The 27968-nt window shown below is 56.6% G+C and overlaps 2 protein-coding genes across 5 annotated transcripts in view; one reads left to right on the top strand and one right to left on the bottom strand.

Annotated features, from left to right (window-relative positions):
• Positions 1 to 11275, top strand: part of Itpk1 (inositol-tetrakisphosphate 1-kinase) — a 165751-nt gene extending 154476 nt beyond the window's left edge. For 3 of the 4 annotated variants that reach the window (XM_090344733.1, XM_090344734.1, XM_090344732.1), the window contains 3 exons: positions 3046 to 3113; positions 5586 to 5748; positions 9427 to 11275. In XM_090344733.1, the coding sequence (XP_090200859.1) occupies positions 3046 to 3113; positions 5586 to 5748; positions 9427 to 9788 (593 nt within the window). In that variant the 3' untranslated portion in view covers positions 9789 to 11275. Of the gene's footprint in view, positions 1 to 1796; positions 1923 to 3045; positions 3114 to 5585; positions 5749 to 9426 lie in introns of all 4 variants that reach the window. The other variant, XM_090344736.1, reaches the window with a different exon arrangement.
• Positions 11276 to 15003: 3728 nt separating this feature from the next.
• On the bottom strand, positions 15004 to 24232 carry Chga (chromogranin A). The gene is made up of 8 exons (XM_090345407.1): positions 24070 to 24232; positions 23500 to 23546; positions 21752 to 21845; positions 21140 to 21208; positions 20286 to 20384; positions 17760 to 18215; positions 16883 to 17271; positions 15004 to 15449 (listed from the first exon to the last, which is right to left on the bottom strand). The coding sequence occupies exons 1-8, from the start codon at positions 24113 to 24115 to the stop codon at positions 15366 to 15368; spliced, it is 1284 nt and encodes a 427-aa protein (XP_090201533.1). The 5' UTR covers positions 24116 to 24232; the 3' UTR covers positions 15004 to 15365.
• Between the last annotated feature and the right edge of the window lie 3736 nt (positions 24233 to 27968).

Genomic DNA, 27968 nt, shown 5'->3' with positions numbered 1-27968 from the left:
ACAGTGATGAGGGGATGAAGTGGCACGTTTTGGCTCTCCCCTGTGTGCTCTTTCCAGAGCAGATGTATGTAACTTCACAGCCCTTGTGCTGTGGACGAGCTTAACGGGGGCTTGGGACTCTGTCTCTTTCAGTACCCTTGCCCAGAATGGCAGGTAACAGCACTCGCTGAATCCACACTAGGATGTGGGGCCCTTCTTGGGATGGAACAAGAATTGTCTTCTCCACAGCCACCATTCTCTCAACACTCAAATGCACTTCCGTTTACTCCCTGTCAGTGTCTCCAAAGTCAAGTGTACAGCTCTTATGGCCCCAGGCTTCTTGCAGGAGAGTGGAGGTCAGAACAGCTTGTGCCAACCAATGACACAGGCATGTGCTTGAATTCTCTCTGGACTCCACATCCAGGCAGTTGCTTCCCCTTCTGTACAGTGGATCCCTCATTGCTCACCTTGACCCTCACACAGCAATATGCAGGAGCCTGCTAAATGCTCCTCTTGATACTTCTTACTGCACAGCACAGGGTTAGCAGATTTATGCAAAAGGCCAAGCGATAGCTCTCCCCGGTGTGAGATATGTAGCCAATGAGCAGGGCTGTGAGCTAGGACACCTCTAGATTCAGGTGCCCTGTCTTGAGGTTTGTATCTTGCTTACCTTGACTCCAGAGCCTCTTAAGCATCACAGAAGGCTATTTTTATTAGGCCTACCATAGACCCACAGTGCTGTGCAGGGTACTGGGGTCCAAATAGGGGCCACCAGCCACATTCTCCACCTCTGAGGGTGGGGAGAGAGCACGGAGGTGGGTGGGGGAAGAGTGTCCAAAGGTCTAATTGTTGCTGAGATGGGGACCCCCAGGGGAAATAGACCACCAGGTGTGGGAGCCATATGGTGCTGGCCCTCAGCATAAGTGGTATTTAATGGGGGACAGTGAGGGGGGGGCAGGGACACATAGCCATCCTCAGCAGAGAGGCCAGATGGAGATCTAGTGTCCATAGCTGAGAGCTGCACTGCCACGTTGCTTCTGCCTTTGAGTCTTTTTCTCATCTGCAGACGGGGAGCAGCACTCTGTTACTCCTTTCCGTGCCAACCTGGGCAGGAATGTCTATAAGACTCTTATCTCCAGTCAACCACCAAAAAACCGGATTTGGCTCAAAGTGGTGGAGCACTAGCCTTGTGGGAGGGGGGGAAGTACAAGGACAGCCCAGATCAACAACAACAACAAATAATGAGTGTTGGGGCTCACTCCTGGGTTTGACGCCCCCACCTCCCCATAATTACCTCCTGGTGACAGAATGCTAGAAGCTTCTTTCCACCCTAGTCTTCACTATGCACTTGGTGAGATGTGAGGCCTGTGTAAACTGCCGTGGGCAGCCAGTAGCCCCTGGTCAGTCCTCAGGCTGGAGCAGACCTATAGTAGAAAGAAGGATAGAACCCCGGAGATCTGTGCACACATGATCTTGCCACAAGAAGCTGAAGGGGTTATGGTGTGCACAGCAGGCCCCTGCGGCAGCTCACCTCTTCCTGGCCTTAGCCAGATACCCACACAGAGAATTCCCCCTACAGGCTCCCTAGCTTCCCTGAGCTTCACCCCGCAAGGCCTGAGTTTGGGGCTGGGAGTACTTAGAACAGGAGAAGGAAGGTAGGGCCCACAGAAGGCCAGAGCACCTTAAGTGGGGAGACCCTGCTCTAGCCTCTGACCTGTCGGGCTTTGCCACCCCAAAAGGCCGCCTCTGGCTGTTGATCCAGGAAGAGAGGAGTGGATTTCTGGGCGCAAGTCCTGCAGGGTGTTTATTTTTCCCAGGCTCCTCCCCAGGACCATCTCTCGTGCCCCCGGTCTGGACTGGCTCTGGTCGGAGCAGCGGGAGGACTGTCGGGCACACCCGGGTGGCCAGGGGCCTGTGTGCCCCACTAGCGGGAAAGATGCCAGGTACACCTCAGCGCTTGCCTGCTTGGCCTCTGCCCGAATCACTTCCTCATGCATGATTGGTGCGGCGCCCAACAGTCCCGGGGCTGCTGGGTCCTGGCGACCAGAGTGGGCTCCCTAATCCTGGCACACAGGCCCTTACTGGTGCCCTCCCGCCCTTACGCTGAGGGGCTGGGGCCCAGTGATGGTCACTGTGTCTTGGTGATGAAGTCCACGACACTCTACTCTGCAAAGACTGGGGGTTGGCCATCAGGGTCCCTTGGGGGTTTCCTAGCCCAGAGGGGTCCTGTGCTGTTCTTGGAGGGGACGTGGACCAGGAGACAGAGACACTCCAGAGCTGAGACTCGAGCTTGTAGTTTTGTGATGTGTGCCTTCCCTTTGTAAGCCTACTTCCAAGTGGGCTTGAAACTTGGTTCCACCTGTCTCACGCCCCTCCAAGAACATTCGTCCACTGTGGACGAGCACTCGGGCATTCCTGGGATGGGTATGCCTCTCCGGGAACCCCAGTGAGGCACGGAGGGTCGGGTGTGCTGGCAGCAGGGACCCGGAGGAGGTATGTGTGGGCTGGGGGTGGTCTCAGCTGAAAGAAGTCCTTCTGTGTCTTTTCTTGGGTGGACCTTATGGAAGCTCATATTCTCATTTCTAACTTTTCCCCCCAAAATGTGGGAAAACAGCAGAACACTTTGTACGTTAAGCTCTCACAGTACTGGCACTTGACTGAGTTCATGAGGTGGGGGTGGGTGAAGCGTTCTGGACCAAATGGAGTTTACTAGACCTCTTCCCTTTGGACTTGGTCTCAGTGCTTAGCCCCCTCCTCCCAGCCCCCTTTTGGTGACATCTCTGGGTACACATAGGCCTTATGTGTATGATACATATATGTTGGATACCCAGTTCAGATTCTGTAAGACTATTTTATGTGGGCAGAGAAATTAAAACGGGAGCTTTGACTGGACAAATGTCCATTCACGGCACAATTAGGGGCACCCAACTCTGGAGCCCAGGGTGCTGCTGCTGACACATGACATAGGAGCACCCTGGCTCATGGCTGGTGTAGTGCTTCCCTCTGGCGTTTGGTGGTGATATTGCATTCCTCCCTAATCCAGTTTACCGCTGTCTGCTTTTTCAGATCGTGAGTCCATCTTCTTCAACAGCCACAATGTGTCAAAGCCAGAATCGTCATCCGTCCTCACTGAGGTATGTCTCTTCTAAGCCACCCCTATCCAGGCTTAGGTAGGGGGCTGCTGTTGCCCATGAAGTACCCCACTGACCAGTCCAGCAAGCCAAGGTTGGAAAGAGGCCCAGGCAGCTCCAGAGCCCCTCCCCTGTGCTTGTCTCAGGCCCTTGTGTCCACGGGCATTTCTGTACACACACAACTTGCAGTAAGTGGTGAGCACGCAGGGCCTGGTGGAAAAGCTTCCTTCCCTTGGTCTCCAGACGGGATCAAGGCAACACCACTTCCCCTTCCCTTCTGCCCTGAGTCCAGTGAGCATTTAAGAGCCTCCATGATTACTGATGTGGCATTGGACACCCTGCTGCTGACCTCATGGCTGGAGTTCAATAGATCTCACTCCTTGCCAGCCCCAGCCAGGGTGCCCAGAGGTCTTAAAGAAGCTTCATAGGAAAAGGGGGATCACTCAAGGAGACAATGTAACCTCCATGTTCAGAGGTACAAGTCACCCAGGGCCTTACTTAACATGCGGAGGCCCTGGGTCCCTCTCCAGCACAGGAGGAGAACAAGGACCAAAGGCATGCGCCCTGAGCTTCCCTTTCCTCATCCTGCCCCACAGGGACTCCATGGGACTGAGTTGTGTCAGCCAGGAGAGGGGAAAGTGGCCATCTGGGTTCCTGAGTGATACCTGCTCAGCTTTTCCCTGCCTTCACTGGAGTTGAACCTCAGGCTGCATTTCTGTGCCTTTCTCTTGTTCCAGGCTGCCTGTTTGGTTTGGGATGATCAAATGCTTTCAGGAGGATTTCTGAGATTCCTCAGCACTAAGCTGAGAAGTGCTTTTGTAAACAGTGTGTCCAGGAGATGGAAACAGCTGCCTGGCTGCCAGGCCTTGTGGCTTGTGTCTTACACAGCAGCCGCCAGGCTGCATCTCATTCTCCTCATTCTCCCAGACTCTTGGACTAGGTATTTTTATTACCCCATGTGTTGGGGTAAGAAACAAGGTCTAGGGGGTTGCTATACAGTTCAGGCATGCAGCAGGACTTAGTGAGGACCCTGGGCTGTGTGACTAGCACCTTTCCCTAGGGGTGACACACAAGGGATGTGCCTGGGGCCAGACCTGGGTCCCGTTCCAAAGAACAGCCAGAGTGGCTTGAATAGCACATGCCAGGAAGCCCTTGTTGCTCAGCTTAGGTTAAAGGTCCTCTGTTTTGGTGACCAGACCTTTGTCCTCCTTCCACATCCAGCTTTGACTTCTTTTAAACGTTGAGATGAAGCTGGGCACAGTGGCTCACACCTGTGATCCTAGCTACTCAGGAGGCTGACATCTGAGGATCACGGTTCAAAGCTAGCCCAGGCACTAAAGAATGTGGCTCAAGGGGTAGGGTGGTAGCCTTGAGCTGAAGAGCTCAGGGACATTTTTCTGTCAATCATGGAGCTTGAACTCAGGGCCTGGGTGCTGTCCCTGAGCTTTTTTTGCTCAAGGATTGTGCCCTACCACTTGGATCCACAGTGCCACTTCCAAGTTTCTGGTGGTTAATTGAAGATAAGAGTCTCACAGATTTTCCTGCCCAGACTGGCTTTGAACCACAAACCTCAGATCTCAGCCTCTTGAGTACTAGGATTGCAGGCGTGAGCTACTAGCACCCAGCCATCAATTTAACAATGTAGAGGCATTCACAGCATCATATAGCTGCCCCTCTGTCTCGATGCAAATCTTTTCTTACCCTATTCCTGTGAACACTCTGCCGGTTCCTTCTATGCCCAGCATCTGGCATCCCTGATCTATGTCGACAGGCAGCCTTCAGAAGGGCTAGTGGGATGGAGCTTCCCCTCGCTCATGCTGGTAGGAATGATAGACATGCCTGCCCCGAGTCCTGTGAGGACTGACAGCCGCTCCATGAAGCCCTAAACTTTACACCCTCTGTCTACTGGTGAAGGTGGGCGAGGGTGGTGGTCAGGACGTCTCTCCACACCTGTGCCAGGCTCTGCACCCCCTCCCCCAGCTGTTTCCTGCCCTCCCAGACAGCTCCCGCAGAGATTCACCGCTCTGCTCTGCTCTGCTCTGCTCTGCTCTGCTCTGGCCCTGCCCTGCCAAGGGCCTAATCCTCCCACCTTCAAGCCCAGTTCTAGTGCTCACTGCATTGTAATGTCTGTGTCCCTAACAGACTCATCTCCTTCCTCCCTGCTAAGAGGGGTGGGTTTTAGAGGCTGGAAAATCTGGGTCCAAATCTCTGTCCTTCAAGCTGTGTGGCCCTGGGCCAGCTCCAGCCATCTCGGCGTCCATTTCCTTGTGTGTGAGGTGCGGGTATCAACACCGCCCCAGGTAGTGCTGGTAGAGCCTCCCACAGCGGTGCATGCCTGGTCCTGGCAGGACACAGACTGGAGTGGTCCTGGGTCTGCCCTGCCGCCTGGCTTCGAGGCTGGCAGCTCTCATGGGGTCTCTGCGCTGCATGTCATGGCCCCTCCTCCCCCAGCCTGACCTCTGTGTGTGTTGGCAGTTGGACAAGATCGAAGGTGTGTTTGAGCGGCCAAGCGACGAGGTGATCCGGGAGCTGTCCCGGGCCCTGCGGCAGGCGCTGGGCGTGTCTCTCTTCGGGATAGACATCATCATCAACAACCAGACGGGGCAGCACGCCATCATCGACATCAATGCCTTCCCAGGTGAGACGAGGCCTGGCTGGCCGCCCCTGCGCTTGGCTCCTGGCTCTGCAGCTCCTGTCTCTGGCGTCCTCAATGTGGACCCACCTAGGTCAGCTGCCAGGACTCAAGGCCCCATGTGGCGCCTGCCGGTCTACTGTTTCCCTCTGCAAAGCTTCAGCCGGGCCTTCAGCATGGGACAAAGCCAGTGTGTGAGTCCTTCACTTAGAGCCTTGGGCAGGGATGAAGGAGCCTCGGGAATCGAGCCCCAGGGAGGCTCCAGGCCAGTCAGCCTGAGCACTGGTTCTTGAATCAACACCAGCTCTGATTGGCCAAATTATTCCATCTCTTGGACCCTCCCAGACCTAAGGAGCTGGAAGGACTTCGGAAACAAAGGCTCCTCAAGTGGAAGAATTGTCCCAGATCAAATGATAGCACATGAGGGACCGGGCCAGGCACCTGGGCCTGTGCTACTCCACTGTCCAGAGCTGCGGGGTCCTCGCTGGGGCATCCCTTCCTTCTGCTGTGGCCCTAGACCACTACCACCACCCTGAGCCCCAGATCGAGACCCTGGGCGTGGCAGGGACAGTGGGGGTTACATTCGTGGCTGGAGTTCAGGTACATGGAGTGTCTTGGCCCAGAGATCTGTGCATCATCACTGAGATTAGAGGCCAAGCTGAGCCGTGGTTCCACATGGCCAGAGCAGGCCCTCATTCTTGCCCATCTCACCTCAGCCTGCCCCCAGGCTGCTGGGCTCCATTAATCCTCCTGACTCAGTCCCACAAGCAGCTGTGCTTTCCTTTGCTTGATGCTCGCCTTTCTTTAATGCCTAAAGCATTAAAGCAAGCCTAAAGCACTGTGTGAGCATTCAGGAAGCCATTCCTCCTTCCACCAGGTTTCCATGCCCATCAGAGGGCAGGGAAGCTCCAGCCAGCGTCATTGTTGAGATGGGAAAACCTAGGCTCTGAGAGTCCATCTGCTCCTTTTTAGCTGTTCATTTGGTGTTTTCCAGGGGCTGAGTGGCTGGTGGCTCCTCTGTGAGGCAGTGCCACCAGCACAGAGCCCAAAGAGGAGGGAGGAGGCACCACCAGAGAGGGCACAGTCCGGACCCGCCTTCTGTGGCGTGGCAAGGGCTGTCAGACTTCTGGGATGGCCATTTGTTTCCCCAGCCTCAGGGATGTTTGTGGAATGGACTCAGTGGTAGCATAGAAAGTGAGAACGAAGGCCTTGGGTGCTCAGGATCACGGATGATGTACGGGCTGTAGGCCGAGGCGATGGCTATGCTTGGGGAGTCACTGAGCCAGCATGGGGCCTTTCTCTAAGAGGCTGAGGCCAGCCCCGCAGAGGCTGAGTAGCTCAGTGCTAAGAGACGGCCTAGGGGAACCATGCTGGCCCCAGGGCCCCAGGCAGCTAGGAACTGGTACCTGAGAGACAGCTTTGCATGCAGCCTTGGGGGGTGGCGCTTCAAGCCCACAACACCCCCCGGGTCTGGTTTGAAGGCCCAGCTTTGTGGAACCTGCTGCTGGCTCTGAAAAGGAGGAACAGCAGTAGCACCTCAAACCAGGGGAAGCTTGGGTAGCCTCATCTGGTCCTCATAGCTGCAGGCTAGCACCAAACTGCTGCCAGCGCTTCTCACCTGTGCGTGTGAGCCCAGGAGCTGACAGACTTGTCTTCACTCTAGGAGGTCCCTGAATACCAAGGCCAGGACTGAAGCCTGTCACCCCCAGCCTGGTTTTTGACCTTGAGGCCTGGCTCTTGGAGTACCAGTGCAAGGTCAAATCGTGACCCTGCCTTTTCAGTCTATAATGGTTCAGGCCACCCGACTGCAATCCTGTGCTCACTTCTTGTAGATACAGCAGGATGGTTTGCACAGTGCCAGGAGTGGCTCTGACACTGCCCTGCCCAACTGCTTTTCACCCCTCTGGCTGGCTCCACCCCACTCTGGAAGCATATGGCTGCCCCTGTGTCCTGGGCCTCATCTGCCATGAAAGCAGAGTGGTTGCTGGGAAACGGCCTCCTGGGTTTCCTTGCAGCCTGGGCTGGCCCCCAGGGCTCCTCCCCGGTGGCATCTCTCCCAGGCCCCCAGCCCTGTGGTGGCCTGTGTCCTGTACCTCCCTGTGCCTGCACACTCAGCCTTCTTTTCCCACCTGCTTGTTCTGTGCTGATTCTCCTCCTTGCAAAATTAGTGGGGGGTAGGGGGGGGGGCAGTGAACCAGACCCTGGATTCAGTGTCTTTGTTGGTAGTCAGCAAGATCTTCACCCTGAGTAAGGAACCTGCTTGCTTGCTCCTAAAGACAGCTGATGTTTGCCTCTGCGTGTGGATGTGTGGAGTGTTTCACTGGCCTGGTCGGTGAGTCCAGTGTGCCCCTGGGTGCTGGCTCTCAGAGGCTTCCCACAGAACAGACTCAGTTTGGGTCATGGCCACCGGGGATCGGATACCACCCAGGTCCGGACCCCCTCTCTGCATACAAGCAAGGGAGCTGAGACTGGGAATGCACACAATGGCCACAAGTCAGGCCTGAGATTGGACTGGCCAGGTCCTGGTTCTGTCCATTCATTATCTAGAGCAGGAGGACTGGGCCTTGGCCCTGCTGCCTCTTGCCACATTGGTGGTGTTTCTCAGCTTTCTGTTACCAGAGGGGGAGCTGATGGGGGCTCACATGACGGAATGTTTGCCCAATAAGCACAAGGTCCTTATTCCAAACCCCAATACTACCAAGGGGGAGATTGTACAGAATTCTCTAGATGGTCGACTTTTGAAGCGGGGAAAGACTTCCATTGGCCCATGACTCTGAAGAGTTCATTTTACAGTCACTTAGCCCCCTTCCTTTTGGGCACAGCCTAAGTAAGCTGGTTGTTGAGTGAGAGCGCGGGGCAGTGCCCAGTAAGGACAGGTGTGGACAGGGGTCAGCCCTCTCTAACATTCACCTACACCACTGTCCGGCCTGATTTCCCTGAGCAAATAGACGGTAAGAATGCGCCCTCAGAGACAGGGAGAGAAACATCACAGCTAGGGGTGGGGGGTGGCGGGGAGGGAGGAAGGGGCTAACAAGGAGGATGAAAGAGGATGAAATCGATTACAACTATGAAAAGAGAACAATGGAAACTTGAGTTGTTTGGGGAAGGGAGCAGAGGAGAAAGCGTGAAGGAGAGGCTGAGATTGCTTGGAATATATTGTAAATACATAGAAATTTAGCAATGCTATCTCCTGTATAACCAATGTAAGCTAATAATAAGTGATACTAGAGAATAAAAATACTGCCTTCTCATGTCCCAGATAGAACACTTTTGAACTGCTTATAAAAGAAATTTCCCTGTCTCTCCCTGCTGAGAAAAAAGGAAGGAAATGAACTGGTACCTGTGCCACAAGCCCTACCTTCCTAGCTCTTTGCCCCCACAGGGCATTTCCCTGCAGCCTTTTTCAGTGGTGTTTCAACCTGGAATTCTGAGGTGTAAATTCTTCATTTTTTCTCTACTAAGTCCAGACTTGGATATGACATTCCAAGATCAATGATTGGGGGAGGGGAGTGACCAAATGAGTGTGTGACAGAAAAATAAAACAAAAACTAAATTGGCAAATGATAAATCGAAATTAAAGCCGTGAAATCTTTGTTTCACCCCCGCTTTGGTGAGCTCATTATTTCCTCTTCCTCTCCCATCTGTGGCTGGCTGACACCCCATGTCTCTGTCTCCCCACCCCAGGTTACGAGGGCGTGAGTGAGTTCTTCACAGACCTCCTGAACCACATTGCCACCGTCCTGCAGGGCCAGAGCACAGCCTCCGCCACCACTGGGGACGTGGCCCCGCTGAGGCACAGCCGGCTCCTGGCCGAGCAGGCCGGCAGCCTGGGGGCCGAGTGGACGTGCAACACCAGCCCCGGCTGCTGTAGCAGCTTGATGGGCCAGGACGCCCCCTGGAAGGCAGAGGTCGACGCCGGCGGCAGCGTGGGCACGGGCGGCTCCACCAAGCTGCCACACCAGAGACTCAGCTGCACCACGGGCGTGTCACCCAGCTTCCAGCAGCACTGCGTGGCCTCCCTGGCCACCAAGGCCTCCTCCCAGTAGCCATGGAGCGCAGGACCCAGAGGGGCAGGGGCAGCACAGGGCATGGAGCATGCCTGCTGGGCCAGCAACTCCCATCGAGGATGCCACTAAGAATTCCCGATGATCTGATGCTTCTTTGTTTTAATTTTTAGCCTGATTTTCTGATGTCATGATCTGAATGGGGTGGGGATGGAGAAGAGCCTCGAGGGAGAGGGACACCGCCTGTTCCTGCTGTGCAGAACCCTCCACTGAGTTTACACACGCTTGTGTTTTCAACACTAGGTCTGAATGAGGGTGGGGTGTGTGCGTGGGTGAGTGGTTGCCGTGCAAGTGTGTGTGTGCACATCTGTGTCTGTCTGTCTCTGTGGCTGCTGTGGACCAGGACGCTGGGGTTCCGGGAGGGAGGCCTTCCGCCCCACCCACCCATCCCCAGCCAGGCTGTGTGCTTGGCTGGCAAACAGTGAACGCTTCCCCTGCCTCCCTCTCCAAGCCTGCCCACGCCCAGACCTGGCCCTTTTTTCCCTCCTGCAGTCTTGGCCGCCAGCAGCTGCCTTCTTCCTCCCCAGAGTCAGGGGAGGAGGCATTGCCCTTGGGGAATGAGGTGCTCTGGGCTGGATTGTGCTCACAACCCAGAGAGACAAGGGGGAAGGAAGCTTCCCATGAGTGGACGCCATGGCCCTTGTCACTGTCACCTTCTAGGGTCCCTAGTCCCCTCCCAGCTGTGCCACTGCTCCCTCAGACCCAGGAGGGAGGAGGCCTGCCTGAGAGTCCCCGCTCAGCTGCCTGTGCCCAGATTCTGCCAAGACTTGGAACTCTCCCAGCAATGTCCAGACCTCCGTCTCCTCATCCGTCATGGGCGGTCAAGACCAGAGAACTGAAGGGCTGGCTTAGTGCTCCAGCTCAGAGACAGCCTGCTTCTCTGAGGCCGCCTCCTGGATGCGGACAGCCTCTGCTAGACAGCATGGTCCTCTGGGCCCCTCCTGGCCAGCATCTCACTCCTGCTCACTCCTGCCTGGTCCCGCAGGTCCAAGGCTGCCCTGCTGTGCACATCACAAGCCCAGCCACCGAGCACTGAGCCCATGAAAGAGAAGCAGCCCTGCCCACCTCACATTCACCGCGTCTGCGCCACAGCAGGCAAGCTTGGCCAGCCCGGAGTTCCACGAGAACCCTCCTCCACTCCAGCTGACGCAGGGCCCAGGGTGGGCAGCCCGCACTCCCGTGGGAGCATAGATGTCCACTCACTTTAAAAAGAGAAGGCCCTGAGCTGTCCCTCGGACACCAGGTAGCACCTTTCAGCAAGGACAGGCTGACAGGTGAGGGGCAGAGGCTGGCAGGTCTGTCTGGCTTCCTTGGAAACTTAAGGGCCCCAGGACTAAGCAAGTTTACAGAAGGCAAGCGCTGTTCCCGATCTGAGTCTGCGTCACCTTCCCCAGGTCCAGCCCGAAGCCCGGAGGCAGGGAAGCGGCCAAGCCTCTTGCACTGCTTCATCTCCAAAATAAACTACTGAAATCAAACTGCGTTTCACACGTGTTTACAAAACATCACTCCTGTTCTGCTGACACTTTAGAAAACGAAATCAGTCTACCTTTTAAAAAATCTTAGCTACTCTGTGGGCTGAGATCTAAAGGATCCCAATTCAGGGCTAACCTGGGCAGGAACCAATGAAAAGCTGGTCTGGCTCAAGTGGTAGAGCAACAGCTGAGGGCCTGAGTTCAAATCCCAGATGCACTAGAATCCCAGCCTGCCTAAAAGCAGGCAGGGTGTTTGGTGTGATCCAGTTGCGTATTCCTTCGAGGCTTATTACTTTCTGCCCAGTGATATGTGGTGGCACCCAGCTCTGTCAATGTGGCCTTTAACTGGATCTCCGTGGTAGTGGTAGGTGGGCAGTCACATTTTCTAGGGTCAAAACTAGCACGGAGTTGTGCCCTGTAGAGGCCTGGTAGCTGTGAGCTCCTGTCCAGAAAAAAAAAAAGCATGATGAGGCATTAGCTGCCCTGTGGGTGACATTTAAGTAGCCAGGATGAGAGAAGCCTGCCTCTAAATGTCCATCTTTCCCTGGCATCAGCCACAACTGGCTTCCCCAGGCCAAAATGGCCCAGCCAGTGGGCATGGTGCTCTGTTGAGGGAGGGCCCTGCCTGCTCGGGTGTGGTGGTGCTGCCTCTGGATGGAGCTGCTCCATGCTGGTCCTGGAAGGGCCTCGCTGCTGGCTCAGGAGAGCTGGGGCTCAGGCCACTTGCCTCCACTCCGTGACTGGCCCTGCAGTCTCCTCCAGCTGGTGTTCAGTAGGTATGGCTGTGGCACTCCAGGGCCAAGTGGCAGGGCCTCATGTTCTCCAAGGTCTTGGGCTTCTGAGAATCCCTTACAGCCTCTGCCCGGTGACCCAGGTGCAGAGGTGGGTTCAGTTCTCGCACGGCAATGTGACCCTAGTGTCCATCCTCACCTAGAGAACCAAGGAAGGAGTCAACCCTGGACCAGGCTCTTACCTGCCTGTGTCATGGAAGAGTTTGGGTTTGCTGCATAGTCCTAGGGCTCATCTGAAGCTACCAGTGTCACTTGTGGAGGTCAGATGTCGCCAAAGCCTCGGGAGGCCACAGGAGTCACCCTGCCCATGTGCCTGCCTGCCTGCCTTGCCTCTAGTCCTGCCGGGGGGCGGGGGAGCAAATGACCTGAGCATGCCCCAGGTCTGCCCAGTGGGCTTCCTAGCAGCTCCATACACCCTGGCTGGAAGCTGGATACCTGCCAGCTGAAGAAAGTTCCCGATGTCACTGAGACGAAGCATGCTGTGTCCATTGTCCAGCCTGGAAAACTGGTCCTCAGTTCTTGGACAATGCCATGGGCTGCCTGGTCACAGCCTTGAGGCCCTCACCGGTGTCCCTAGGGCTTGCATCTGCCCTCCCATGATTCCCTAGAAACACCATGATTCTGTGTATCCCAACTGCTCCTCCTTGAGCCTCATCCTGCTCTGCCCAAGCCTCAAGCTGGGCATCGTGTTGGCTGTCCAGAAGCTCAGCTCCTCTGGCACAGGCTACCATGAGGCAGACAGGTGTAAAGGCTCTTATCAGGAGCTCCCGGGGCCTAGGAGCCCCACATGGCCCTGCTTCCTGCACCTGCTGCCAGCTGTGCACATCTGCCTCACCCTACCTGAGCCCAGAACAGAAGATGGAGCAGGGCTTCTCTCATTGGTACATCCCTCCTAAGAAAGGTCGAGAGCTATGAGGTCATGGAGTGGTTGTCCCTAACTCTGCAGAGGCCGGCTGGTCTCCATGGGTGGCCGAGCTTTGGAGCGGTCACGTGCTTGCTCCATGTGATTATGACCAGTCGGGTGGCTGTCTCTGCGATGGTTACTTGGGGGATGAGGTGTGCCTGTGTTTATTTAACAACCATCTTGGTGGCGATGTCCTACAACCTGGTGCCGTGTGACTGGTTTGTTATTCTGGGGTGATTGTGGGGAGCCTAAACCTAGCTATGTGAAAGGCGAACAGCCTAACTCTGGGGGTTCATGCCTATAATCCTAGCTAACTTGGAAGGCTGAGATCTGAGGATCCCTGTGTGACGCCAGCCTGGGGCAGAAGAGTCCATGAGACTCTCATCCCCAAATAACCAGCCAAAAGCTGGAAATGGCTATACAGCTCAAGTGACAGGGCACCAGCCTTGAACAACAACAACAAAAAAAACCCCATAAGAGCAAAATGCTCCAAGTTCAAGTTCCAATACAGGTACAAAAACAAGCAATTTGCATTCGGTACATCACTATAATAATAATAATAATAATGAACTTAGAGCAGCAGGTGGCCGTGTGTGGCAACTGCCTCTGCCGCCAGTGGCATCTGCAGCAGAGGACAGTGAGTCTCATCTGAGAGGCCCTGGTAGAAACCCCTAAACAAGTCTCCCCACCATAGCACTTGTTTTCTATGGCCCCACCTCCTTCACCTGGTAGTGACACAGCAATTATTATTCCCATCTCCTCAATGAGGAAACAGGCTCTGAGAGGGCCAAGAAGGCCTGCCAGGCCCTGCAACTGAGAATGGCTGGCAGGAGGCTCCAGCCTCCAGACTCTCCATGGAGCGTGCCTGCTCACACCCACCAAGCAGGAACTGGACCTTCAGGAATGTGATTCCTAAGTCCCGCTCTGGCCCTGCCTGCATCCCCCGGGGTGGGGGAGGGTGGCTGCAATGCCTCTGGTCCCCCATGATGCTCACAGGAAGTATCAGGCAGGCAGCTGCCAAGGCTGAGTCCTCACCCTCACCACTATCCAGAGGGGTCCCCCTTTTTGTCCTGCTCTTAGCTGAGGGGCACTGGTCATGAATATCAGCCCCAGGTAAGCTGTCCCCTGTACCATCTGGCCACAAGCCATCCCGAGAAGCCTTGGCAAACTGCTTGCCTCCCAGCCTGCTAAGTGTGGGATCTGAGTGCAAGGGTAAGCGCTGTGATCCTGGCTGAGCACACACAACTCCTGAGGGCTGCTTTAGCTCTGAGGGTCTGGGCTCTGCCACGGAGGAGAGGGTTTCTCCATGCCAGGGCTTGTCCAGCCATGTAGGTGGTCAGGCATGTTGGGCTCAGGGTGGACATGCACAGATGTCTGACGAGTGACTGCAAGCTTGAGCTTGACATGAGGGGCCTGGCCTGCCCTGACCCCATAATCCTACCAGGCTCCCTACGTCCAAGTGTTTGAAGGGTCACCCCCGCCTGGGAGGATGAGCCAGTTCACCTGTGCCTCAGGTCCCTCACTCTCAGAGCTAGACTCAGATGTACCATGTTCTAGTGAACCATGAAGGCACAAGACCAGGCTGGGGAAGTAGCTCAAGTGCTCCAGTGTCTGCCTAAAGGCACCCACAGGCCTGTGAATGAGACAGGGAGCCATCGTAGGAAAACAAAACACACCCAGGAGCCACCTCAGGGGGACCAGGGGGCCTGGCCTCAACCCAGCTCCAGTGTGGCTGGGATAAAGGGGAGGGGCCACAGTGGCCCCTGCCTGATCCCACGCCAACAACCAGGACAGAACAGTCCCTCATCCCACAGATGAGGACGTGGGGCTCAAGGTCAACGTCACCATGGCTAGGTGGCCTGAGAGGAGTTCCTTAAGGGAGACGGAAATGCCCTCAACCCTCTGCCAAAGCCAGCGCCTCCCCCTTCCCCGCCCCTCCCCCCCCCAGCTCAGGGTGAAGGCTGGGGGTCTGGGGCGGGGGGGGGGAGGGAGGAGGGAGACTAAAAGGAACACCAAGAGCCGAGAGCAAGTTTATTCTTCCTTAGATAAATTTTATCTGGAATATATTACAGTTGGAAAGTTCTCAGCTGTCACCCAAAAGTCAGAAATTATTGCAGTTGTGTCCAGTGGGTAAGAAGGTTGAGGAGAAACTTCTAGAAAGCTGCCTGTGTTACGAGGAGGAATGATCCAGACTGGAGGTTGAGGGCTCCCTGCAGGGGATCCAGGGCAGGCACTGAGAACAGAAGGGGGGACACAGGGGCAACGGGGTGGTATGGGGAGGGTGGGCTGGAGGCCACCTCCCTACAGGCACAGCCTCCACGTGGGCTGGCCGGGGCCTGCAGGGGGACAGCAGAGCCAGGACCACATGGTGTCTTGGGCCCGGGCTGACACCTCAGCCCCGCCGCAGCGCCTGCAGTTGGTGGGCCACCTTCTCCAGCTCTGCCTCGATGGCTGACAGGCTCTCCAGTTCTTGGTCCTGGGAGAGAGGAGTGAGGATCACCTGAAGGCTGACCTATGCCAGAGGCATTGAGGGGACAGACGGCCACACTGCTAGCTGTGTGACCATGACAGGAGGCTCTGCCTCTCTGAGCCAGTCTAGAGGACAGTGCAGCCACCTGTACTGAGGCTGCTCAGAGGACTGGGCACGGGATGGAAGGCAGGGCCTGACCACATTGTCCCCAGGTATCCCCACGCTGTCCCCAGCCTCTTAGCCTGCACTGCCTCCGGATTCCTGGCATTGAGAATATGGGGCGATGACACCGCTGCCACCCTTGCACACCCCTTGTTCCTTCCCCAGGGAAGGTCCAGGGTGCAGCAGGCTGGGGTTGGGGTGGGTGTCTGGCCAACATACTTGAAGGGACCTCAGGGCTGTGACACGGGCTCATTGTTGGGCCTTCATCCTTGGTCCTGATCCTAGGGGACCCAACCCCTTACTGCAAAGGTGGTCAGGGGAGCAGGGAGCCCCGCTCTGAGCCCCGCCCTGTGACCCTGCCCCCCTGCACACTTGACACCACGAGAATGGACGTGAGCCAGAGTTGAAGAAGGCTATGTCAGGCTTCCACCTAGATGCCAGGAAGCCCAGCCAGAACCCACACTTCCAGCCCCAGCAGGGCCTGGCCAGGCCCACTAAGGCTGATTGCCTGAGAGATGCAGACCCCAGAGCCTCCTGTCAGCGCTCGGGCTTGGGAAGGGCACTCCCAAAACTAGGGTCCTCTTTTCTCCACTTGCCACCCAGACTCGCCCTGCCTGTGAGAAAGGAAGCTGCCAGCTCCAGGGGCACCGTGATTGCCACTCTGCTGGGACTCGGGACCTGTCCCCTTGTGCCCTGCAGTGACCAAGAGACCCTGGGCAGGCTGGATCTTTGAAACTCGTGTGTTCTAATCATAATAGTGAAGTAAGCCAAAGAGACCCTGTACCCCTGTGTCACAAATGGGGGGGAGGGGCACCAGTATGGCTCAGAGAAGGACATTAATCTGCCCGAATCACTCAGCCACGAGCAGACAGAAGCAGCCACGTACCACTCCCAGGTCCTAGGGGCCCTGCCCCTGCTGCCACTGGGGGATGGAAGCAGGGCACTTAGGGTGCATGGGGACCAGGAGGCCACAGCCACCAACCAAAGTCTCCTTAGGCCATGACTCCCATGGCACCCCCTTCTCCTCACCTTAAGTGCTCAGGGCCACAGAGGTCTGGGCCTGAACCCCAGGTCCTTGTTGGCAAACTGTCTCCATGCAAAGCATCAAGCACCTCCATGCACCCCTCTTGCTCTTACAGCCACAGAGACTCCTACTAGCTTTGCTAGAATTGCCCTGGGTGCTCTGAGGGCCTTCTGCCCACCCCACCCACCTGTCCCCACCCGGGACCCCGGCCTGAGCCCCGGCCCAGGGGGTGCTGCCCCCTGCTGGCCCCCACCTCTGCTCTGCGGTTGGCGCTGCCCTCCTCCTCCTTCTTCTCCTCCACAATGTCCTCCCTGGAGGACGGCCTCCAGCCCCGTCGCAGCTGAGGCCCGGGGAAGCCGTAGGCCCGGGCCCGGAAGGAGAGCCTCATGGATCGGTCAGGGTCGTCCTCCTCCTCCCTGTCTGGACGCTTCTCTGCCGTCAGCTCCTTGGCCAGCTGGTCCATCTTGCCCCATCGCTTGGCGTCCTCCCACTCCCTGGAGAGCCGCTCGCCACTCTTCCCGCCCTTGAAGAGGCCCGCCACCTCCTCCTCCTCCATCTGCTGCTCTCCCAGCCCCTTGGGGACCCCAGCCTGCTCAGCCCCTGGCTTCCGGGCTCCATCCATGGCCCGTGCTTCCAGCCCACCTACGGCAGGGGGGGACAAGACCAGGAAAGGAGGGGTTGTGGCTTCCCCATGACTCTGCTCATTCCTGGGGGGTTGGCATGGTGCCTGGAGGCCCAGCTGGCCACCCCACAATGGGTCTACTGGGGGTAGAACCATTTTGACCTCTCAGAGCTCAAAGGGATGGACTGGCCTCCAGCCCGCTCATCCCTGGAGTTCTGACCAAGCTTAGGGTTCCGCCCCCTCCCCCCAAGACTCCTCTTGCCTCCCAGGTTGGGAGAGCACTGCATGGAGGAGTGAGCAATGCAGAGCATGGAGTCAGACAAACCAGGGTTGGAGTCAGCTTTTACTAGAAAGGACAAATTACCTAACCTCCCTGTGCCTCAGCTTTCCATCTGGAAAATGGAACCAATGGCCACGTTTCAGGATTGGTATGAAGGAGGAGTGAGGTCATGGAGGGGGTCTGCTCCCATCCATGTTGGGGGGAGGGGATCCCCATCACCGTACATACTCTCGCCTCTCTGGATGCTCTTGGAGCTCAGGATGGGTTGAGAGTCAGATGCTGCAGTGGGGTCTTCGTCCTCAGGGACTGCCTTCTCCCCAGCCTCCTCCTCCTCCTCTTCCTCCTCCTCCTTCTCCTCCTTCTGTTCCTTCTCCTGCTGCTGCTTCTGCTCGGCGCTCAGGTCCTTCTCACCTTCTGCCAGGCCCTGTGAAGAGTCCTCATGGCTCCCTGCAGCTTGTGGGCCTGGATGCTTCTGGCCTGGGAGACTGGCTGGAGCCTGGGAGTGGGTGTCCTCCTCCTCCTCCTCCTCCCCAGGGGCCTGGCTGTCCTTGGCAGCCTGGGACCCTTGCCCGGGCTCTGGGGAGGCCTGGGGCTTGGCCCCCTGGGTGGCCCTGCTAGGCTTCTCCTCCTCAGAGTCCTCTCTCCTCTGCTTGGCATCCTCCAGGGCTGCCTCGGTCGTCGCCTCTGCAGAGACAACAGGCAGAATCAGACCCTGGGGCCCAGCCTGCCTGCAGGGGTTCCTCGAGACAGTTTTCATCATCGAGTCATCATCACAAGGCTGTGTCTCTAGGAAGCCCACACAGGGCTGGGGTCTCCCTCATGCAGCCTTTGCCGAAGCACACCTTTACTTCTGCCTCTTAGAACAAAATGCAGCTTAAAAACAAAAACAATCCAGCACCTGTGGCTCATGCCTGTAATCCCAGCTACTCAGGAGACTGAAATGGGAGGATCACAGCTCAGAATCAGCCTGGGCAGGAAAGTCGGTGAGACTCTTATCTCCAGTGAACCACCAAAAAGTCTGACATGGAGCTGTGCCCCAGGTGGTAGAGCACCAGCCTTGAGTGGAAGAAAGCTCAGGGACAGCATGTAGACCCAGAGCTTCAAGCCCAGGACACACACACACACACACACACACACACACACACACAAACACATTTTAAGACTCAGACCCTGAAAAACTACCCCAGAGACAGAGCCCTGGAGCAAACACTGGGACAGCAGCTGAACTGCTGTGTGGTTTGGGCAACGCCTTAACCTCTCTGTGTAAGAGCCACCATTGCTGTGCCTCTGTGCAGGGCTTCTCTGTTCTCAGCATCCTGTGAGCATGCTCAATATTTGAGGTTTTCATTAAGACAGTTTTAGTTTAGCTGGGCGTGCCTCACGCCTGTAATCCTAGCTACTCAGGAGGCTAGGATCTGAGGATCTCAGTTCAAAGCCACCCCGGCACAGCAGTCAGTAAGACTCTTATCTCCAATTAACCACCAGAAAACCAGAAGTGGTGTTGTGGTTCAAGGAGTAGGGCAGTAGCCCTGAGCTGAAGAGCTCAGGGACAATGTCCAGGCCCAGAGTTCAAGTCCCACAACTGACAAAATAAAAGTTTTAGTTTGTTTAGTTTTTGTGTTTTCTTTCTTTTTTTGGGGGGGGGGGGAACTGGAGCTTGAACCCAGGGACTCTGGCTTGCTAAGAAGCACTCTGAAAATTGATCTTTACAATTTTAGGCCTCTTATTTGTACTCTGTCGAGATGAGGTCTCCCTGACCTGGTCCCCCCGGGTGGGTCCTCTTGCCTCCTTCTCCTGAGTAGCTGGGACTATAGACATGAACCACAGCACTCAGCCTTTTGATGGAACTCACTGTACCAAGTGCCCACTACTAGAGGAAACACTGCTAAACACATGCCCCCACCCATGTTCCACCAGGCCTCAGCCAGTGCTCCACGCCACATTCACAGACCTGCCAGAAGGTGCGGTGACTGGGCCTGCTATGCAGGGTTTGGAGGTGGAGCCAAATCTCCATCTCATCCAAGGTGGTGAGCCTTTTTTTTTTTTTTGCCAGTCCTAGACTTGGCTCAGGGCCTGAGCACTGTCCTCGGACTTTCTCAGGGCTAGAGCTCTACCACTTGAGCCTCAGCACCACTTCCAGCTTTTTTGTATGTATGTGGTACCCAGGAATTGAACCCGGGTCTTCGTGCATGCTAGGCAAGCACTCTACCACTAGGCAAAACTCTCGCCCGCCCCGCCACACACAGGTGCTACACTGCCCCCCTCCCCAGCTCATGGCTAGACGTGAGGATCTCCCATTGCCCCACAGCAAAGACAGGGTGCGGGTGGCTATTCACATCCATGGTGCCCCACTGAACCCCTGATGGAGGCTCCTAGCCTACCTCCTGGGAACCATCTTCCCCACCCACCTCTGGTACGACAGGGCCAGGCTGTGCAGGTGCCATTTGTAGCTTTTCCTAAACAGGAAGGTGACCAACAACACTCCGCTCCCCAGTGCTGCGTGGACCATTCCACAGCCCGGCTAGCCAAGGTTCCAGGTCTCGGGAGCACACTGAGGGCCACCAGGTAGTCCTGAGACTTTATGTCTGTGGCCCCAACATGGGGCCAATAGACAAGGCTTCCAAGTAGACAGGCCCAGATGTGAACCAGGGACTCGATGGTCTGGGCCTATTTCCCATGGATAAAAGGAAGCACATGACAGCAACCTTCCAGGACCATGAGCTGTGACCACCCCTTGACACAGGCTACACCCACCTTGCACCCCAGCTGTGCTGCTCTGGCCTTGGAGGACCTCGGACAGCTCCTCCTCAAAGCTGCTGGGCCTCTTCTGCTGCTGGGCCCGCTCCTTGGCTCCTGCAGGAGGGGAGGAAGAAAGGCACCTGGGGACAGTCCTGACATACCTGTCCCCGGGCCTGAGCCCTCCACTCTGTCTAGACGCTGACCCACAGGCCCCTCCAAGTCACACCCCCAGACTCAGGAAGGGGAGCAAGCCTGCCTGACAGAGCCTTGCAGAGAAAGGAAGGTGCGAAAGGAGCAGCAGGTACAGGGGATGAGGGGTGGGAGCAGTGGCCTTGAGGCCCTGGACAGGAGGAAACAGTAGCTGTGGTCCACACGACCCAGAGTTGACGCAGGGCTGGGAACAACAGCAGCTTCATGGCCCCCAATGGCAGGTACTCCCTATCTCACATGGTAGGGGGAAGCAGGAAGGATCCCGACTCTTCCAGTATCCCTGGAGTTGTTTGGGAGGGGACAGAGCACCTCCTTTCCCATGACCAAGTGACTTCTCAGTTCACAGAGGCAAGGAAAACTGTCTGCATTCTCATCTTGAAAACACCTCCCTGGCATGGCTGGGCTCCAGAGGCCCTGGGGCCTTCAGGGAGTTACATCTGATGCTGGCATTTTCCCATTCACTGTATGACCTTGGGAAAATCACCCAACCTCTCTGAGCCATGTTCTCATTAACATTGTCTGTAAGCAGCTGAGCCAGGTGCTTGGAGGACCCCACTTTCTATTCTGGATACCTAACAGGACCCTGCTCAATCTTCCACCCTGGTTTTCTAACTCAATTACTGGCATTTACCCAGAATCCAGTGCCGTGGTGGCAATACCTTGGAGAGCGAGGTCTTGGAGCTCTTTCAGCAAATTCTGGTGTCGCAGGATGGAAAGAATGCGTTCATCTGCAGAGGGACAGACACAGGGCCATTTCCAGGGGAAGACAGAGAAACCAGAGGGGGAAGGGAAGGAAAAAAGGGAAGGAGGGAAGGAGAAGGAGAGAGAGAGCTCTCTTCAGGCATTTTTTCTGCACACTGGAGCGGTCTAGTAAGCCTTGAGATGATTTCCTCCTCCCATGGTGTCAATCACTCTTTTGCTACACAACAGAGGTCAGCCAGTGACTCCACACCCAGACCCCTAGGAAGGGGCAGCAGGCCCTTAGGACAAGAGGGGCTCTCATCCCACCTACAGGTCTTGTTTGAGCCCCCTGCGTCTCTGTCTTCATGGGCGTCATCAATAATGCTCTTGGAGCCTGGCCCAATGACCCTGGCTCACAGTTGTCTCTTCGCTGGTTTGTGAGACATGGGGACATGGGAGCTGGCACTCCTTTATCACCTATGGCTTCACCCCCCAGCAGTGCTGGCCTGGGTTGGCACGTGGGCAGGGATTGCTGACCAGCCATACACCCATCTCCTGGCCTCCCTGCCCTACCTGCCTCTGGCCCGTACCTCCTTGTAGGGTCTCCAGACACTCATGGCTGACAGGCCTGGGGCTGGGCTTGGACAGAGAGTCAGAGATGACCTCCACAATGCACCGCATCACCTGGGAAGAGAGTGGGGCGGGTTGGGGTTCAGTGCCTGGGGCTGGAGGGCGACTTCCACCCAGGGATGAATTCTGCTCCCAGGCAGGCCAGTAGCACACATCCTGAAACCCAGCAAGGTGCCCAACGTACGAATCATCATGGAAGATGGTGCCAACCACAGTGTGGCATCTCAGCTGTGTGACTCGGGCAAACAACAATCTCTCTGCACCTCACTTTTCTCTTTTGTAAAATGGGAATGGAGTATCTTCCCCAATGTCCTCCTAAGGTAATGAGGCACAGAGGAGAATACACATTGTAAAGCATGAAGTGCATGTGTGTGTGTGTGTGTGTGTGTGTGTGTGTGTGTGTGAGACACATGCCTGGGGAGGGATTCACACCTTCAGCCAGCTTCCACAGTGCAGAGCAGAGCGGGTGGGGAGCGGGACGTGTCAGACATGCTGTGCTGGCGGGGAGCGAGGGGGTGGAAGGCTGCGTCTGGGGGATGCCAAGGCAACCAATCCATGGAGCCAGAATGGCACCCTGGCAAACATTCTGCCTATGTAGCCCCAAACTCGGGGTGACCCCAGATTGCTGGGCAGAACACGGTGACCAGACAAGGTCCTCTAAAGGACCCATCAAGCAGTGTTTAGCAGCCTGCACCCCCGTATCTCCTGGTAACCAGCCACTGTGAGGGCAGATTCTGGGAAAGAGAAACTGGAGAGGGGTCCTGAGATGGCTGGGGAGATCAAGGTCACCTCCGGGAAAATTGGTACCATTAACGAGGACCTATATGTGCAAAGCACTTCCCACCCATGGTTCCTTCTCTTTGTGTCTCCCTTACAGGGAAAGGGGAAGCTCAGAGAAGTGAAAGAATCTTCTCAAGGTTGCACGGCTTAGAATGGGAGGTAGAGGTTTCAATCCTGGCCTGGATGCGGGTTTTAAAACAGGAAACATAAGTGAACAAATTGAGGCTGAACTCTCTTAGATGGTTTTGTTTTCCTTGTAGCCTCCAACAGAGGAAAACAGTTCTTTGGGATGTCAGAAATCTCCCCAACACTCAGGTTCACACACACACACACACACACACACACACACACACACACACACACACACACACACACCAGTGCCACAGCATGGGAAAGCAGCCCTGGCTCAGAAGAGAACAAATTGCAAATATGTGTTTGGCATAGTGTGTTACCTTCACAGGAGCTGCTACTAGTGTCCTGAACACCGTTTTCTGAGCAACTCCATCATCAGCCAGCAACTGAGCGAAGGGCTGAGAATTTGCAAGGGGGAGGGGGATGCTGGCAGAAACTGGGGGAGGGGCGAGGGGGGAGGCCAGAGCCTGGGCAGGTTTATGAATGACCTCGAGTAAAGAGCAGCCACTCCTTCCTGCATCCACAGTGACCGGGACCCAGTGGGCCTGGCTCTGGCCCCAGCAGGTGACTTTCAGGCCCCTTTGAGCTGCACAGGGAGCTCACAGAATGCCAGAGGAGTCCCCCAGCGGGCACGCGTGTTGGAGAGCTTGTTTTGCAGGCTGTCCCCAGGCTCAGCCGCCACACCGGGGCTTTGGCTTCATGCATAACCCAATCACTTCTGCAGTTGCCCGAGAACTGGCTGTGAGGTGTCCACGGGAGCCTCCCCAATCCAGGGCACCCCCAAACCCCTTCTTACCTTGGCATCCCCTTTATTCATGGGGCTGTTCACAGGAAGGGCAGAGACTAGAAGAAAACGACAGCACGGGGGTCACGACACGGAAGGGCCTGGCTCACAGACTCGTGCGTGTGTCCGGGGCTCCCCACCCGGCGGACCACACCCGCGAGGCCCGCCGGTGGCCCCGACCCTGCCCTGTGGGAAACGGGGTGTGAGCCCCGGCGTCCAGCGCTAGGAAAACAAGGCCGGCGTGCAGTGGGGGCGCGGTGGGGACAGGTGTCCGTCAGGAGAAACCCGAGCCGGGCCGGGGCCGGGAGTGCGAGGAGGGCCCGGGGAGGCGGGCGCAGCCCCCTGGCCCCATGACCTTGGCCGGCCAGGCTCGGAAGCAACCAAGGAGCCGAGCCCAGGCATCGGGCGCCGCCCCCCGCACCCCCCCGTCCCGCACTGCGAGTTCGGAGGTCGGGGTCCCGCGTGGGGCTGGGGCGGCGGCTGCCCCGCGGGCCCCACGGAGGGGAGCGCTGTCCGCGGTGCTGAAGCCGAGCGCGCGGCCGGGGACCAGGCGGCGGGGCTCGGGGACCCTCGCTCGCTCACCTTGCCCGGCGCAGAGCAGCAGGGCCAGGACGGCGGCGGAGCGCATGGCGAGCGGGCTGAGCGAGCGAGCGGCGGGGGTCCGGGCGGCGGGGGTCCCGGGCAGGGCCAGGCTTGGGCGCGGGACGGGCACGCGTGGTCTGCGGTCAGCCCGGAGCCTCTCCGCCCTGCGCTGAAGCACTGCAGTGGCGGCAGCGCGCCGGTGCCCCGCTTTTATACCCCGACCCCCGGAAGTGACGTCATCGCCACGCCCCCCCCTGCCCCACCCTACTGGCTCCAGCCTCACCTCTGGCTGCCTCTGCACCCCCCTCCCCGTGTCCCCCGCGCCGCTCGCAGCGGCGGGCTGCCAAGAAAGTAGCCCGCGTCCAGGCGGTGGCACCGAGGCCATCTGAATCTCCACCCGTGAAGGTGCTGTGTGTTCATGGGCAAGTCACTCCCGGGCTCCAGCCTGTCCTCCGCTGGCCCCAGCTCGGGTGCCTTTCCGGGTCTGTCTCATGACTGCTCATCGCCCAGGCCTCCCTGCACGGTCTGGCGGCCCAGGAGAGGCCTCTCCGCGCCCCGAGGGAGGCCTGGGCCTTCCTGGCCCTTCACTCTGTCTATTCTGCCAGTCTGCCACTGCACGCGCGTTCCCATGCAGGGCTACGCAGGCTGGCAGAGCCCTGGGCTCCGGCTGGCACTGCCCGGTGCTCCCTTCCACCAGGAGCTCAAAGCCCTGCTGCTCAGCTCCAAGGAGGGTGGTGGCAAGTGCACACCCGAACGCCCTGGTCCAGGCCCTGCCACCTGCTGCTTGGGCAGCCCAGCCTGCAGGCCCAGCTCCTTCCTCTTTGTTCTGACTGTTCTCCAGACCTGGAGTGGGTCGGGGGAGGAGGCAGTGCCTGCCAATACTGGGGCTTGAACTCAGGGCTTGCGCACCATTGCTTAGCTTCTTTGCTCAAGGCTGGTGCTCTACCACTTGAGCCATAGCTCTGCCAATATCTGGATGTCTTGTGAAATTTGCCTCTGGTTGGTTTCCTTCTACCCTGAGGCCGATCTCCCTTCCCCTTGGGGACTTTATTGGAACCCTTCTGCTAGGTGGCATCTGGGTAGCAGCTTGACACTGAATGGCATCCTCCTGGACTCTCCTTGCCCCTTCCACACTCACTGCTGCCTATCTTCTGTGCCTTCACCTGTGCCTGCTCCTGTCCCTAAGTGAGAAATTGTAGTGAAGTGTCCTATCCATCCAGCCATCCAGCCAGCAGGTTAAGCATCTACTACCAAGTGCTGAGAGCAGTTTGGAACAGCACTCAGCATACCTGATGCTGAGGACACAGCAGTGAACAGAACAGCAGTGGCCCCATCGTTACAGGGCTCACATTTGAGAGGATGTAGACAGACAGTGGATAGGGAAAGAAGCAAAATGCACAGTGTGTCAGGTGGTGGTGATGCTGGAGGGGAGGGGCGGGAACCTGTGTGCTGGAGTGGGGCAGGGTTACCGTTGAGGGAGACTGGATCTGAGGGGGTGACATTGGAAGCAGGCCAGGGAGTAGCCAGCCAGGAGAGGGAGGATATGCCTGACATGTCCAATAAAAAGCAAAAGGTGGGTGGGGTAGGGAAGGGGGGTCTAGGGAAAGCAGCAGAAGGGAAACACATAACTTACCACAATCTTGGGGAATCACAGAATGTGATTTGAGCTCCTACCACCAGACAGGTGTCTTCTCTTGTCATGTGCTGAGGTGGCTGTGTTCATTCTAGGCTAGTTTCTAGCCAGGCTTCAGCTGTGTGCTGAAAGATTCAGTGCCCAGGTCCTATGACATTGGGTCACTGTGACATGTCAATTTCGTAACTTGCTTCCTGAGTGCCATAGCATAACTGTGTCCCTGTGTCTTAAGCACAATCATCCACTAGTTTTCTTTGGGCCCCTTTCATCGACAGACAGGCTGACTTTTGTCTTTGCTGCTATAGAGCAGAACCTTATCTGCACAGGCTCTGTTGCATTTCTAATGATTTCACACGTAAATGAGAGGTGTGTGAGATTCAAGTCCAGAGTCCATGAGCCAATCTGGAGTGGGGAGGGCAGGGAGGGAATGTCACACTGAGACTTGACCAAACATCCACCTGTCTCTCCAGTCATATTGACAGGGGATAGACAGGGCCAGCTTAGGGCTGAGATGAGAACATGCTGTGGATACAGAACGTGGGAACAGGAATGCGTTGTGGAGAGAGATATGGTGGCATGCCATGACACTCACCCACTCCTCCCCCAGGGTGCTCTGCAGTCTGCTCAAGCTCAGACAAGGACCAGCACTTGCTCTGGATCCAGCCGTGGAGTGCCTGACAGGCTCCTCACCCCTCTCTACCCCTGATTCTGAGGCTTGCTTGTTCTTGGGGCCTCATTTAGAGGGGGATTCTTCATCTGCCTGACCCTCCTATGAAGAACCTCATCCCTGGTAGGCTCCTGCAGTACCTGCGGCTGAGACAGAGGCCCAAATGGGGCCTAGGGCTGAGGACAGAGTCCTCTGGATTGAGAAAAGGAACAAGGCTTTGAGTTAGCTAGGCCCCAGTGACAGATGGGAGGATGAGGAAAGCCTTGGGGTTTTGGGTCCACTCAACATGGAGGCCACCCTCTGCTGGCCTCCACCCAGAGACCTTCGCTGGACACTTTTCCCAGTCCTCCAAAAGGAGGGGAATGGCAGCCACCCCCTCAAGAGTGAGCCAAGAGCCAGGGTTGCTAACTCATGCACAGGTCAGCAGGAAGAGGCTCACAGATGTTGCCTAAATTGTCTAATGCTGCACAGCTAGTAAATGGAGGGGATGGGGCAAACCTTGAACTCAGGCTGTCAGCCCTCAAAGTGGTACTGTGACTGTGCTGCTACTATCATCTGCCAAACCAAGAAGCTTCATCCTGAGTCACATGAGAAATCCCCTCCCCTCATACTTCCCGGGTGCCTGGCCTTGGGGTTTCCTTCCAGGATGGATTTGCCTTCTCTCAGAGCAGGTTGAGGTGGTGGAGATGGAACTGGGCTGGGGGCAGTGGTGTCTGGAGCCCAGGTTCTTTTTCAGTTCTACCAAAGCTGGGCACTGAGGAGAGGTTTCTTCATTCAACCAACACTTACTGAGTAGTTACTGTGTCCCTGGCACTGATCCTGCTCCTGATTCCTGGAATATGCTAGCAAGAAAAGAGACAAGACCATCTTGCAAATTGTACTTTGTGTAAAGGACACAGATGACAAGTGATGAACCATAATATATGAGTGCCTCCCCAAGTAGGGCAGCAGACAGCAGAGGCTTTGGGAAAATGAGGGTAAGGAGCCTTGGAACATAAAAGCAGAGGGCTGGGGGGGTGGCTGTTTGGTGGTCAGGGCACGCCTTGTGGAGCTATAAGTTGGCAAAGATTTGAAAGAGTCAAAGGAGAAAGCCAGGCAGACCCATAGTAGAAAAGACAGCCAATGCAAAGGCCCTGGGATCTTCAGAAACAGCTTTGTCCTCCCATCTCCTCACCACCCCCCTTCCCCAGGGAAAGTGGCAGCTGCATATCTGATCAATGAGCCCGTGGCATTGGACAGCAAAGTCAACACACCCTGAGCCTTGCTTATAAAATCATATTTTCCAAACACACAGCTCTGCCAATCCCCTTATCAGACCTGCAGGTGGAAAAGCCCAGATGGTTGCCTGGCAATGTGGCTTTATCTTTGAGGTCTGTACAGAGGGCCACATGGGTGATTTCATTAGTTCCTCTTCCATCTGCCTCAGCAAACATCCCTGGGGGCTTCCAATTAAGGTTTGGCTTTTCTTCTTTGGCAGATGTTTGCTTTGATCCAATGAAGAGGCTTGCAGGCCTCCCCAGGGCATGGATGAGGCTTCAGGAGGCCACAGTGGGACATAGGTTAAGGCACTGTACACTCCTAAGCTGTGGACTCCTGGAC

Source organism: Megascapheus bottae, chromosome 14 (genome assembly GCF_031878675.1).
Source record: "Megascapheus bottae isolate mThoBot1 chromosome 14, mThoBot2.hap1, whole genome shotgun sequence".
Lineage (NCBI taxonomy): Eukaryota > Metazoa > Chordata > Mammalia > Rodentia > Geomyidae > Megascapheus > Megascapheus bottae.
Note: the sequence above shows the minus strand (reverse complement) of the source record. Positions and strands in the feature narration are given on the sequence as shown.

Bases quoted from the DNA above. Each gene is read 5' to 3' on its own strand.
- Chga (XM_090345407.1), bottom strand. From the start codon at position 24,115: ATGCGCTCCGCCGCCGTCCTGGCCCTGCTGCTCTGCGCCGGGCAAG. The intron at 21,846-23,499 runs GTAAGAAGGGGT...CTCTCTTCCCAG, and splicing joins TGAATAAAGGGGATGCCAAG to GTGATGCGGTGCATTGTGGA. The intron at 18,216-20,285 runs GTGGGTGTAGCC...TTGTCTCTGCAG, and splicing joins CAGCACAGCTGGGGTGCAAG to AGGCGACGACCGAGGCAGCC.